General features: G+C 48.3%; 2 protein-coding genes across 5 annotated transcripts in view; one reads left to right on the forward strand and one right to left on the reverse strand.

Annotated features, from left to right (window-relative positions):
- The window catches only part of flrt1a (fibronectin leucine rich transmembrane protein 1a), a 30,184-nt gene extending 16,340 nt beyond the window's left edge, over positions 1–13,844 (forward strand). For 2 of the 4 annotated variants that reach the window (XM_059021093.1, XM_059021095.1), the window contains exons 4-5: positions 1,035–1,144; positions 10,643–13,844. In XM_059021093.1, the coding sequence (XP_058877076.1) occupies positions 10,722–12,644 (1,923 nt within the window). In that variant the 5' untranslated portion in view covers positions 1,035–1,144; positions 10,643–10,721 and the 3' untranslated portion in view covers positions 12,645–13,844. The remainder of the gene's footprint in view (positions 1–1,034; positions 1,145–10,642) is intronic. The other 2 variants (XM_059021094.1, XM_059021096.1) reach the window with 2 other exon arrangements.
- LOC117969545 (ADP-ribose glycohydrolase MACROD1-like) overlaps positions 1–15,000 on the reverse strand; it is a gene marked incomplete at its 3' end in the record, with an annotated part of 46,904 nt that overhangs the window by 19,895 nt on the left and 12,009 nt on the right. The gene's annotated exons all lie outside the window — the stretch shown is intronic.

The following is a 15,000-nucleotide window of genomic DNA, read 5'->3' on the forward strand; positions in this document are numbered from 1 at the left end:
TCTCTCCCTCCCTTTCTCAGTGTGTATCTCTCCCTCCCTCTCTCTCAGTGTATATCTCCCTCCCTCCCTCCCTCTGTGTGTATCTCTCCCTCCCTCTCTCTCAGTGTGTCTCTCTCTCCCTCTCTCTGTAATTCCGGTTTCCAGCATGTGTTGCGTGTGTCTGTCTCGTGTCAGTCGCTCGGTGAGGCCTGATCTTTCACACGCGTGTGTCGACACAGTCTCCCGCGGGGCTGGCAGTCTGTCACGGTGCAGATAAAGACAGCACACCTCCATTATTACTGCAGGAGGGCATGAACTCTGATAAACTGTGTGTGTGTGTGTGTGTGTGTGTGTGTGTGTGTGTGTGTGTGTGTGTGTGTGTGTGTGTGTGTGGCCATGCTGCCTGGATGTATTCATCTCTCTCTCTCTCTCTCTCTCTCTCTCTCTCTCTCTCTCTCTCTCTCTCTCTCTCTCTCTCTCTCTCTCTCTCTCTTCATCTCTCTTTCTCTCTCAATTCAAATTCAAACGGTCTTTATCGACACGAGCGTCGCAAGTTAATGCAGCAGATGTCCAAATCTAGAAACACAAATCCCTCTCCGTCTCTCTCTCCATTTCTCTCTCATCCTATATTTAATCCTAGGAAAAAACTAGAGTCTCCTCCCCTTTGATCTCCGTTCTCTCCTCTCCCCTCTCCCCCGCTCTCTCTCTCTCTGTTTCTCAAAAGGTCCTGTTTCGCTTGCCTGGTTAAACACTTTCCCCCTGAGGAGAGAGAGAGAGAGAGGGAGAGAGAGAGAGGGAGAGAGAGAGGGAGAGCGAGAGAGAGAGAGAGAGAGAGAGAGGGAGAGGGGAGGAGACACGTTCTAAGCTGTGAACAGGCAAAGCATCTCATCTGAATGGAAGAGAAAGAGAGATAGAGAGAGAGAGAGGAGGGAGGGAGGAGACGGAGAGAGAGAGAGAGAAGGAGGGAGTCACATGGAAAGAGAGACCGAGAGAGACTCTCATCCCAGGAATATATCTGTTTTTTTTGTATTTCTGTTTTTTACTGTGTGTTGCAGCTGTCCTCGTTTCTCTCGGCTCCCTCCAGGAATCTCCAGCAGCTTCTCCACTTCAACAGCAAAACAGCAAACCGGCAGCTCTGAACACAGGCTGGGAATCATTCGCAAGGGTCAGTTTACCAGGGCTTGATTTTACTATGCCTTACCAGACCTCTCTGTGCTTCACAATGCTTCCCTATGCCTTACCAGACCTCTCTGTGCTTTACAATGCTTCCCTATGCTTTACCAGACCTCTCTGTGCTTTACAATGCTTCCCTATGCCTTACCAGACCTCTCTGTGCTTCACAATGCTTCCCAATGCTTTACCAGACCTCTCTGTGCTTTACAATGCTTCCCTATGCTTTACCAGACCTCTCTGTGCTTTACAATGCTTCCCTATGCTTTACCACACCTCTCTGTGCTTTACAATGCTTCCCTATGCTTTACCAGACCTCTCTGTGCTTTACAATGCTTCCCTATGCTTTACCAGACCTCTCTGTGCTTTACAATGCTTCCCTATGCTTTACCAGACCTCTCTGTGCTTTACAATGCTTCCCTATGCTTTACCAGACCTCTCTGTGCTTTACAATGCTTCCCTATGCTTTACCACACCTCTCTGTGTTTCACAATGCTTCCCTATGCTTTACCAGACCTCTCTGTGCTTTACAATGCTTCCCTATGCTTTACCAGACCTCTCTGTGCTTTACAATGCTTCCCTATGCTTTACCAGACCTCTCTGTGCTTTACAATGCTTCCCTATGCTTTACCACACCTCTCTGTGCTTTACAATGCTTCCCTATGCTTTACCAGACCTCTCTGTGCTTTACAATGCTTCCCTATGCTTTACCAGACCTCTCTGTGCTTTGCAATGCTTCCCTATGCTTTACCAGACCTCTCTGTGCTTTACAATGCTTCCCTGTGCTTTACCAGACCTCTCTGTGCTTTACAATGCTAAGCCCACAAGCATGGCTGGATTTTAACTGTAGCGTTTCGTTAGATTTGCATTTTCTAAATAAATAACCACAGGTGGTTCTGCTCCCTCCTCCCCTCTCGTTTCAATCAAAACATACGGGTCTGTATCAGCATGGCAAGTGACCAAGTCAATGCAGTAAATATACAGAAAGATTTATCAATGAATCTACACTGAAGACGCTGAGAGAGACTTCTAGTGGAAACGTTTGCCATTGAATTTACACTGAAGACGCTGAGAGAGACTTCTAGTGGAAACGTTTGCCATTGAATTTACACTGAAGACGCTGAGAGAGACTTCTAGTGGAAACGTTTGCCATTGAATTTACACTGAAGTCGCTGAGAGAGACTTCTAGCGGAAACGTTTGCCATTGAATTTACACTGAAGACGCTGAGAAAGACTTCTAGTGGAAACGTTTGCCATTGAATTTACACTGAAGACGCTGAGAGAGACTTCTAGTGGAAACGTTTGCCATTGAATTTACACTGAAGACGCTGAGAGAGACTTCTAATGGAAACGTTTGCCATTGAATTTACACTGAAGCCGCTGAGAGAGACTTCCAGTGGAAGCGTTTGCCATTGAATTTACACTGAAGGCGCTGAGAGAGACTTCTAGTGGAAACGTTTGCCATTGAATTTACACTGAAGACGCTGAGAGAGACTTCTAGTGGAAACGTTTGCCATTGAATTTACACTGAAGACGCTGAGAGAGACTTCTAGTGGAAACGTTTGCCATTGAATTTACACTGAAGACGCTGAGAGAGACTTCCAGTGGAAGCGTTTGTCGCTGAGCTGGTGGAGTTTCTTTCAGAGCTTCTGTATTCAGTGCTGTTGAGGGCTCACTAGCTGCGGGTGAATTGATAAATAGCCTCCGTCTCTCTTTGGTTTTCTCTCTCTGTTTTGTTTCGCTCAGGAGCTCAGTCAGGCTGATGTAAATAAGAGTATTTCAGATCCGCATCAGAGCTATTCAGAGTCATGCAAACAGACAGCTCCCTCCCGGACCCGTCTCTCCTCTGCAGGGACATTTGTTTACAGATTTGTTTTTTCAGTTTATTTTAATAATAAATCGGAGCTTCTGCATGTTTGAATCTCAGGGCTCATGACGTGGGCAGAAGAGAGAGAGCGAGAGAGAGGGAGGGAGGGAGAGGGAGAGGAACAGGGTTCAAAGTGTGGGGTGCGTCTCCCTGTGATCGTGTTGAGAGTGTGTTTCGTTCTCTCGTCTCTGTGTGACAGACCCTCCCTCCTCCCTCTCCCCTCTCCCCGTACCTCAGTTTTATATCAGCTAGTCTGTGGTGTGTCTGTGTCTCTTATAATATGTTTCTAAGTGTGGGGTGCGTCTCCCTGTGATCGTGTTGAGAGTGTGTTTCGTTCTCTCGTCTCTGTGTGACAGACCCTCCCTCCTCCCTCTCCCCTCTCCCTGTACCTCAGTTTTTTATCAGCTAGTCTGTGGTGTGTCTGCGTCTCTTATAATATGTTTCTAAGTGTGGGGTGCGTCTCCCTGTGATCGTGTTGAGAGTGTGTTTCGTTCTCTCGTCTCTGTGTGACAGACCCTCCCTCCTCCCTCCTCCCTGTACCTCGGTTTTATATCAGCTAGTCTGTGGTGTGTCTGTGTCTCTTATAATATGTTTCTAAGTGTGGGGTGCGTCTCCCTGTGATCGTGTTGAGAGTGTGTTTCGTTCTCTCGTCTCTGTGTGACAGACCCTCCCTCCTCCCTCTCCCCTCTCCCCGTACCTCAGTTTTATATCAGCTAGTCTGTGGTGTGTCTGTGTCTCTTATAATATGTTTCTAAGTGTGGGGTGCGTCTCCCTGTGATCGTGTTGAGAGTGTGTTTCGTTCTCTCGTCTCTGTGTGACAGACCCTCCCTCCTCCCTCTCTCCTCTCCCTGTACCTCAGTTTTATATCAGCTAGTCTGTGGTGTGTCTGCGTCTCTTATAACATGTTTCTAAGTGTGGGGTGCGTCTCCCTGTGATCGTGTTGAGAGTGTGTTTCGTTCTCTCGTCTCTGTGTGACAGACCCTCCCTCCTCCCTCTCTCATCTCCCCGTATCTCAGTTTTATATCAGCTAGTCTGTGGTGTGTCTGTATCTCAGCACGATCAGAGAGAAACACGCGACACTTAGAAACCCACACTGCATCGAGGGCTGGGAACGAGACTCCCGCTGCACAGCAGTGTGATCCAGTCCTGCTTTCACTGGGAGTTTAATAATCAGACACACCTGAGCTTGTTAGCTAGACACACTGGGGGCTGATCAAGCTGGTAGCAGTGAAACCTGGACTGGATCACACTGCTGTGCAATAGGAGTCTGGTTCCCAGCCCTGTGTCGCTATGCTGGTGTCTTGTTACAGCCTGGCTCCTGCTCCCTGCACTCTGCCTGTGCTGTGCTCGGGGGCTGGGAGGCGCTGGAGGTGAGGCTGTCTCTCTCATCAAGGCAGTCGTTCGCATTAATATACTGAGAGCAGGATTCCCTCGCTGTCTTCATGATCGCTTTCTTCTTCTTAATGATCCCTGGCCTCAGGAAAGCGCTTTCAATATTCAGGAGGACGCTGACAGCACTAAGAGCTCGGCTGAATCAATCAGCAGAGAGGAGAGACGAGGAGCGATCAAGTCTATATAACACTGATATAAAACCCTGCGCAGAACGACACACCTACCCAACACAGAGTCTATATAACACTGATATAAAACCCTGCGCAGAACGACACACCTACCCAACACAGAGTCTATATAACACTGATATAAAACCCTGCGCAGAACGACACACCTACCCAACACAGAGTCTATATAACACTGATATAAAACCCTGCGCAGAACTACACACCTACCCAACACAGAGTCTATATAACACTGATATAAAACCCTGCGCAGAACGACACACCTACCCAACACAGAGTCTATATAACACTGATATAAAACCCTGCGCAGAACTACACACCTACCCAACACAGAGTCTATATAACACTGATATAAAACCCTGCGCAGAACTACACACCTACCCAACACAGAGTCTATATAACACTGATATAAAACCCTGCGCAGAACGACACACCTACCCAACACAGAGTCTATATAACACTGATATAAAACCCTGCGCAGAACGACACACCTACCCAACACAGAGTCTATATAACACTGATATAAAACCCTGCGCAGAACGACACACCTACCCAACACAGAGTCTATATAACACTGATATAAAACCCTGCACAGAACTACACACCTACCCAACACAGAGTCTATATAACACTGATATAAAACCCTGCGCAGAACGACACACCTACCCAACACAGAGTCTATATAACACTGATATAAAACCCTGCGCAGAACGACACACCTACCCAACACAGAGTCTATATAACACTGATATAAAACCCTGCGCAGAACTACACACCTACCCAACACAGAGTCTATATAACACTGATATAAAACCCTGCGCAGAACTACACACCTACCCAACACAGAGTCTATATAACACTGATATAAAACCCTGCGCAGAACTACACACCTACCCAACACAGAGTCTATATAACACTGATATAAAACCCTGCGCAGAACGACACACCTACCCAACACAGAGTCTATATAACACTGATATAAAACCCTGCGCAGAACGACACACCTACCCAACACAGAGTCTATATAACACTGATATAAAACCCTGCGCAGAACGACACACCTACCCAACACAGAGTCTATATAACACTGATATAAAACCCTGCGCAGAACGACACACCTACCCAACACAGAGTCTATATAACACTGATATAAAACCCTGCGCAGAACGACACACCTACCCAACACAGAGTCTATATAACACTGATATAAAACCCTGCGCAGAACTACACACCTACCCAACACAGAGTCTATATAACACTGATATAAAACCCTGCGCAGAACGACACACCTACCCAACACAGAGTCTATATAACACTGATATAAAACCCTGCGCAGAACGACACACCTACCCAACACAGAGTCTATATAACACTGATATAAAACCCTGCGCAGAACTACACACCTACCCAACACAGAGTCTATATAACACTGATATAAAACCCTGCGCAGAACGACACACCTACCCAACACAGAGTCTATATAACACTGATATAAAACCCTGCGCAGAACTACACACCTACCCAACACAGAGTCTATATAACACTGATATAAAACCCTGCGCAGAACGACACACCTACCCAACACAGAGTCTATATAACACTGATATAAAACCCTGCGCAGAACTACACACCTACCCAACACAGAGTCTATATAACACTGATATAAAACCCTGCGCAGAACTACACACCTACCCAACACAGAGTCTATATAACACTGATATAAAACCCTGCGCAGAACTACACACCTACCCAACACAGAGTCTATATAACACTGATATAAAACCCTGCGCAGAACGACACACCTACCCAACACAGAGTCTATATAACACTGATATAAAACCCTGCGCAGAACTACACACCTACCCAACACAGAGTCTATATAACACTGATATAAAACCCTGCGCAGAACGACACACCTACCCAACACAGAGTCTATATAACACTGATATAAAACCCTGCGCAGAACTACACACCTACCCAACACAGAGTCTATATAACACTGATATAAAACCCTGCGCAGAACTACACACCTACCCAACACAGAGTCTATATAACACTGATATAAAACCCTGCGCAGAACGACACACCTACCCAACACAGAGTCTATATAACACTGATATAAAACCCTGCGCAGAACGACACACCTACCCAACACAGAGTCTATATAACACTGATATAAAACCCTGCGCAGAACTACACACCTACCCAACACAGAGTCTATATAACACTGATATAAAACCCTGCGCAGAACTACACACCTACCCAACACAGAGTCTATATAACACTGATATAAAACCCTGCGCAGAACTACACACCTACCCAACACAGAGTCTATATAACACTGATATAAAACCCTGCGCAGAACGACACACCTACCCAACACAGAGTCTATATAACACTGATATAAAACCCTGCGCAGAACGACACACCTACCCAACACAGAGTCTATATAACACTGATATAAAACCCTGCGCAGAACTACACACCTACCCAACACAGAGTCTATATAACACTGATATAAAACCCTGCGCAGAACTACACACCTACCCAACACAGAGTCTATATAACACTGATATAAAACCCTGCGCAGAACGACACACCTACCCAACACAGAGTCTATATAACACTGATATAAAACCCTGCGCAGAACTACACACCTACCCAACACAGAGTCTATATAACACTGATATAAAACCCTGCGCAGAACGACACACCTACCCAACACAGAGTCTATATAACACTGATATAAAACCCTGCGCAGAACTACACACCTACCCAACACAGAGTCTATATAACACTGATATAAAACCCTGCGCAGAACGACACACCTACCCAACACAGAGTCTATATAACACTGATATAAAACCCTGTGCAGAACGACACACCTACCCAACACAGAGTCTATATAACACTGATATAAAACCCTGCGCAGAACGACACACCTACCCAACACAGAGTCTATATAACACTGATATAAAACCCTGCGCAGAACGACACACCTACCCAACACAGAGTCTATATAACACTGATATAAAACCCTGCGCAGAACGACACACCTACCCAACACAGAGTCTATATAACACTGATATAAAACCCTGCGCAGAACGACACACCTACCCAACACAGAGTCTATATAACACTGATATAAAACCCTGCGCAGAACGACACACCTACCCAACACAGAGTCTATATAACACTGATATAAAACCCTGCGCAGAACTACACACCTACCCAACACAGAGTCTATATAACACTGATATAAAACCCTGCGCAGAACGACACACCTACCCAACACAGAGTCTATATAACACTGATATAAAACCCTGCGCAGAACTACACACCTACCCAACACAGAGTCTATATAACACTGATATAAAACCCTGCGCAGAACGACACACCTACCCAACACAGAGTCTATATAACACTGATATAAAACCCTGCGCAGAACTACACACTTACCCAACACAGAGTCTATATAACACTGATATAAAACCCTGCGCAGAACGACACACCTACCCAACACAGAGTCTATATAACACTGATATAAAACCCTGCGCAGAACTACACACCTACCCAACACAGAGTCTATATAACACTGATATAAAACCCTGCGCAGAACTACACACCTACCCAACACAGAGTCTATATAACACTGATATAAAACCCTGCGCAGAACTACACACCTACCCAACACAGAGTCTATATAACACTGATATAAAACCCTGCGCAGAACTACACACCTACCCAACACAGAGTCTATATAACACTGATATAAAACCCTGCGCAGAACGACACACCTACCCAACACAGAGTCTATATAACACTGATATAAAACCCTGCGCAGAACTACACACCTACCCAACACAGAGTCTATATAACACTGATATAAAACCCTGCGCAGAACTACACACCTACCCAACACAGAGTCTATATAACACTGATATAAAACCCTGCGCAGAACTACACACCTACCCAACACAGAGTCTATATAACACTGATATAAAACCCTGCGCAGAACTACACACCTACCCAACACAGAGTCTATATAACACTGATATAAAACCCTGCGCAGAACGACACACCTACCCAACACAGAGTCTATATAACACTGATGTAAAACCCTGCGCAGAACTACACACCTACCCAACACAGAGTCTATATAACACTGATATAAAACCCTGCGCAGAACTACACACCTACCCAACACAGAGTCTATATAACACTGATATAAAACCCTGCGCAGAACTACACACCGACCTCCCTCTGTCTCTCTCTCCCCCCTCTCCCCCCCCCCCCGTCCTCTGGTTGATTATTAATTGTGTAATATTTCTGCATGTGCAGATTAATCTCATGACCGGATTGGAGCGCTCCATGATAATGTCTGTAATAAACTCTGCTCCCTGTCAGTCAGCCCCTCCCTTCGACACGCACTTCATAGATTATCACATCAATCTCCCCGCAGCGAGCAGACTGATCCATTCCTCTCCCAGGAGAGCGCATTTAAATAACGCTTACAGCCTTCAATGAACGCCTCACCCTTAGAGAAGCGGACCGTGCATTTAACACAGCGTACCAGACCTCTCTGTGCTTTACAATGCTTCCCTGTGCTTTACCAGACCTCTCTGTGCTTTACAATGCTTCCCTATGCTTTACCAGACCTCTCTGTGCTTTACAATGCATCCCTATGCTTTACCAGACCTCTCTGTGCTTTACAATGCTTCCCTGTGCTTTACCAGACCTCTCTGTGCTTTACAATGCTTCCCTATGCTTTACCAGACCTCTCTGTGCTTCACAATGCTTCCCTGTGCTTTACCAGACCTCTCTGTGCTTTACAATGCTTCCCTATGCTTTACCACACCTCTCTGTGTTTTACAATGCTTCCCTATGCTTTACCAGACCTCTCTGTGCTTTACAATGCTTCCCTATGCTTTACCAGACCTCTCTGTGCTTTACAATGCTTCCCTATGCTTTACCAGACCTCTCTGTGCTTTACAATGCTTCCCTATGCTTTACCAGACCTCTCTGTGCTTTACAATGCTTCCCTATGCTTTACCAGACCTCTCTGTGCTTTACAATGCTTCCCTATGCTTTACCACACCTCTCTGTGCTTTACAATGCTTCCCTATGCTTTACCACACCTCTCTGTGCTTTACAATGCTTCCCTATGCTTTACCAGACCTCTCTGTGCTTTACAATGCTTCCCTATGCTTTACCAGACCTCTCTGTGCTTTACAATGCTTCCCTATGCTTTCCCATGCTGTCACTGTGCTGTATCACACTGTGCTGTGCTTTTACTATGAGAAAGTTTTATTAGGGTTAGTTCACCATGTTTTGTTTTTTTAATAAGTCTTTCTCAAGATAAACGGAAAAAACAAATCTGTAAACAAATGTCCCTGCAGAGGAGAGAAGGTGCCGGGAGGGAGCTGTCTGTTTGCATGACTCTGAATAGCTCCGATGCGGATCTGAAATACTCTTATTTACATCAGCCTGACTGAGCTCCTGAGCGAAACAAAACAGAGAGAGAAAAACAAAGAGAGACGGAGGCTATTTATCAATTCACCCGCAGCTAGTGAGCCCTCAACAGCACTGAATACAGAAGCTCTGAAAGAAACTCCACCAGCTCAGCGACAAACGCTTCCACTAGAAGTCTCTCTCAGCGTCTTCAGTGTCAATTCAATGGCAAACGTTTCCACTAGAAGTCTCTCTCAGCGTCTTCAGTGTAAATTCAATGGCAAACGTTTCCACTAGAAGTCTCTCTCAGCGTCTTCAGTGTAAATTCAATGGCAAACGTTTCCACTAGAAGTCTCTCTCAGCGTCTTCAGTGTAAATTCAATGGCAAACGTTTCCGCTAGAAGTCTCTCTCTGTGTCTTCAGTGTAAATTCAATGGCAAACGTTTCCACTAGAAGTCTCTCTCAGCGTCTTCAGTGTCAGTTCAATGCAAATGTGTCGCTGAATGTATTTAATAACTGAGCTGCTCTCCTCCCTGCCTCTCTGCCTCTTTTAATTTTCAATCTCTCTCTCTCTCTCTCTCTCCTGGTTTGTTCTCAGAGAGGAGAGGAGCCCGAGGAGGGAGAAGGCAAAGCTCCAGGCGGATCCCAGCGAGGGAGGAGCCCGCCTGCCCGTCGCCATGGCGCCCCTGCCCCCGCCCGAGCTGTGTGACTGGCTGGTCCTGGCGGTGCTGCTGGTGTCGGCCGTGCTCTCGGACCCCCTGAGCCGCTGCCCCCTGGAGTGCCGCTGCGACGCAGGCTTCATCTACTGCAACGACCGTGGGCTGACGGCCGCGCCCCGCTCCCTGCCCCCCGACGCCTCGGTGCTGTACCTCCAGAACAACCGCATCCCGAACTCGGGGCTCCCCGCGGAGCTGCGCGGCCGCACCTCGCTGCGGGTCGTCTACCTGTACGGGAACCAGCTGGACCAGTTCCCCTCGGAGCTGCCCCCCTCGCTGCGGGAGCTCCACCTGCAGGACAACAACATCCGAAGCCTGCCCCGGGCCGCCCTGGCGCGCCTGCCCCTGCTGGAGAAGCTGCACCTGGACGACAACTCCGTCTCCACGGCCAGCATCGAGGAGGACGCCTTCCGGGACAGCCGGAGACTCAAGCTGCTCTTCCTCTCCAGGAACCACCTGAGCAGCATCCCCTCCGGCCTGCCCCCAGCCCTGGAGGAGCTCCGGGTCGATGACAACCGCATCTCCACCGTCCCCGAGCACGCCTTCCGGGGCCTGGCCAGCCTGCGCCGGCTGGTGATGGACGGCAACCTGCTGGCCAACCAGCGCATCGCCGACGATGCCTTCGCCAGGCTGGGGAACCTGACCGAGCTGTCCCTGGTGCGGAACTCCCTGCTGGCCCCTCCTGCCAACCTGCCTGCCCCCCGGCTGCAGAGGCTCTACCTGCAGGAGAACGCCATCGGCCACGTGCCGCGCGACGCCCTGCGGGGGATGAGGAGGCTGGAGAGGCTGGATCTCTCCAGCAACAACCTGACCTCTCTGCCCACCGGGCTCTTCCGCGACCTGGACAGCCTCTCCCAGCTCCTGCTGCGCAGCAACCCCTGGGCGTGCGGCTGCGGGCTTCTGTGGCTGCGGGACTGGGTGAGGGCAGCGTCGGCCAGCGTGAACGTGCGCGGGCTCATGTGCCAGTCCCCCGATAGGGTCCGGGGCATGGCGATCAAGGACATAACCACGGAGATCGACGGCTGTCTGGACCAGCAGCAGCCCCTCCCGGCCCCACCGGGCCCCGCAGCCACCCAGCTGCCCCCGCCCCAGGGGTCTCTGTTCACCCTCAAATCCAAACGGCCTGGGGTTCGAATGCCGGGTCCCGACAGCCCCTCGGACGGCCCGTCCTTGTCTCTGACCGTGAAGCCGGTCTCTCCCGACAGCATTCAGGTGAGCTGGAGAGCCGCGGCCCCCCGAGCCAGCTCCTTCAGGCTGAGCTGGCTGAGGCTGGGGGCCAGCCCAGCTGTGGGGTCCATCACGGAGACGCTGGTGCAGGGGGACAGGCGGGAGTACCTCCTCACGGCTCTGGAGCCCCAATCCACCTACATCATCTGCGTGGGCGGCATGCAGCCTCACGACGAGACGCCCGTCTGCGCCAAGACCGCCACCTCGGAGGCCGGTGGGGGGGAGGAGGAGAGGGGCTCCCCGCTGGACCGGGACTCGGACCGGCTGGGCGTCCTGTCGCTGGCCGGGGTTATCGGAGGCGCCACGGCGCTGGTTTCCCTGCTGCTCATTTTTTCCATCTTCTGCTGGTACAGCCACAAGTCCGGACTGCTGCTGTCCAGCGGCCCCCAGGCCAGCTACAGCCGGGGCAGCAGGAAGGGAGACGACTACCTGGAGGCCGGGACCAAGAAGGACAACTCCATCCTGGAGGTCAGGGGCCCCGGGCTCCAAATGACCGCCCTGAACAACCAGCAGCCCCCCAGAGAGGAGTACGTGATCCACACCATCTTCCCATCCAACGGGACCAGCCTGTACAGAGGCACCCACACCGTCGGCTACGGGAGCAACCGGGGGTACAGGGAGGGAGACATTCCAGACATCGATTACTACCACACCTGATCAGAGAGCAAACAGAGAGCCATTACTACCACACCTGATCAGAGAGCAAACAGAGAGCCATTACTACCACACCTGATCAGAGAGCAAACAGATATTGATTACTCCTTATACCTGATCAGAGACAATCCTGATATTGATTACTCCTCATACCTGATCAGAGACCAAACAGATATTGATTACTCCTTATACCTGATCAGAGACAATCCAGATATTGATTACTCCTCATACCTGATCAGAGACAATCCTGATATTGATTACTCCTCATACCTGATCAGAGACAATCCTGATATTGATTACTCCTCATACCTGATCAGAGACAATCCTGATATTGATTACTCCTCATACCTGATCAGAGACAATCCTGATATTGATTACTCCTCATACCTGATCAGAGACAATCCAGATATTGATTACTCCCACACACGATCAGAGACAATCCTGATATTGATTACTCCCACACGCGATCAGAGACAATCCTGATATTGATTACTCCTCATACCTGATCAGAGACAATCCTGATATTGATTACTCCTCATACCTGATCAGAGACAATCCTGATATTGATTACTCCCACACACGATCAGAGACAATCCAGATATTGATTACTCCTCATACCTGATCAGAGACAATCCTGATATTGATTACTCCTCATACCTGATCAGAGACAATCCTGATATTGATTACTCCTCATACCTGATCAGAGACAATCCTGATATTGATCAGAAATGATGATGATGACTGATAATCTTTACAATGGCTGCAGAAAATCAATCTGTGTAATAGTACTGAACTGAAGTAAAGACAGGGCTGCGTGTTTTGTAAGGCTTGAGGATAGAGCACCTCTATTTTCTTACAGTAAAACGATGGAGTTGTTTCATTGGACTGATAAAGACTCTAACGGAGGGAGGACTGGGTTCTGAGCTCCTGTAACTCGGAGATTTCATTCACTGCGTTTTTTTTCTTATAGGGAGGAAGGGCAAGAATATGTTGTTGTTTTTTTTAATTTTTAGACATTTTTAAGGGATGGGATGAAATTCCCAGACAGGGAGTTACTGAGAGACAGAAATCAGAAGGATGCTGAACACTAAAAAAATCAAATCAAATACAACAGAATTATAATTTCAATCAAAAAAAAAAATAGCCTATTTTGTGTAAGTTTTTTTTAATGACTATTATTAAATGGAAGTGTGGACAAAAAAACGAATCCTGTCAGTTTGTGTCTCAGATAATTTTTGCTGTAGAATTTCCTTCAATTCATTCAGTGACATTTATTTATATACAGAATTATTATTATTATTATTATTATTATTATTATTATTATTATTATTATTATTATTATTCAGACTGGAAAAGGAAAATGTAAGACTCCCGCTGCACAGCGCTGTGATCCAGTCCTGGTTTCACTGGGAGTTTAATAATCAGACACACCTGAGCTTGTTAGCTAGACACACTGGGGGCTGATCAAGCTGGTAGCAGTGAAACCTGGACTGGATCACACTGCTGTGCGATGGGAGTCTGGTTCCCAGCCCTTGGCAGCGTTGAAACGGGTGTATTTAACAGCCCTGCGATCGTTTCTGTTGATTGTTTTCACCAGCACGCAGCGCAGCAGATCAATGCTGAGTAACCTGAGCTGTGAGCTGCAGAGTGCGAGAGTGACTGATTCTCAGAGACTCTCAACAGCACTCAAACTGCAGAAGGGGGGGGGGGGAGGGGGAGGGGGGACCTTCGACTGCAAGCCTTTAGAAATGCAAAAGGAAATGTTACGAATTATTCAGTGACGAACGATTCCACTGGAAGTCTCTCTGTGTCTTCAGAGTCAATTCAACATCTGTCTGTGCCTGTGTGTCTGTGTGTCTGTCTGCCTGTGTGTGTGTGTGTGTTTCTGTGTCTGTCTGTGTGCCTCTGTGTGTGTCTGTGTGTGTGTGTCTGTGTCTGTGTGTCTGTGTGCCTGTGTGTGTGTGTGTCTGTGTCATGCTTCCCGTTTCACACACACTCACACATGAAGTTTTCACACGCTGTAAATCACTCATTTTAATGTACGATACTTTACCAGGGCCTCTAATGAAGGGCTTAAATACCAATTAGCCATTTTCCATTAAGCCATTGATTGCCATTTCTTCTCCTTCTTCTACACTGTTCTGTACACGCTGTGGATCTGCGTCAAGTCCCTGAGCGAGAGGAGCCCCGCTCAACCCCTCACCCCGCACCCCTCACCCCTCACCCTGACCCTGAGCGAGAGGAGTCCCGCTCAACCCCTCGGAGCTCCTCCGCTCCTTCACCCCGCACCCCTCACCCCTCACCCTGACCCCGAGCGAGAGGAGTCCCGCTCAACCCCTCGGAGCTCCTCCGCTCCTTC

The sequence above is a fragment of the Acipenser ruthenus genome, unplaced genomic scaffold (genome assembly GCF_902713425.1).
Source record: "Acipenser ruthenus unplaced genomic scaffold, fAciRut3.2 maternal haplotype, whole genome shotgun sequence".
NCBI lineage: Eukaryota > Metazoa > Chordata > Actinopteri > Acipenseriformes > Acipenseridae > Acipenser > Acipenser ruthenus.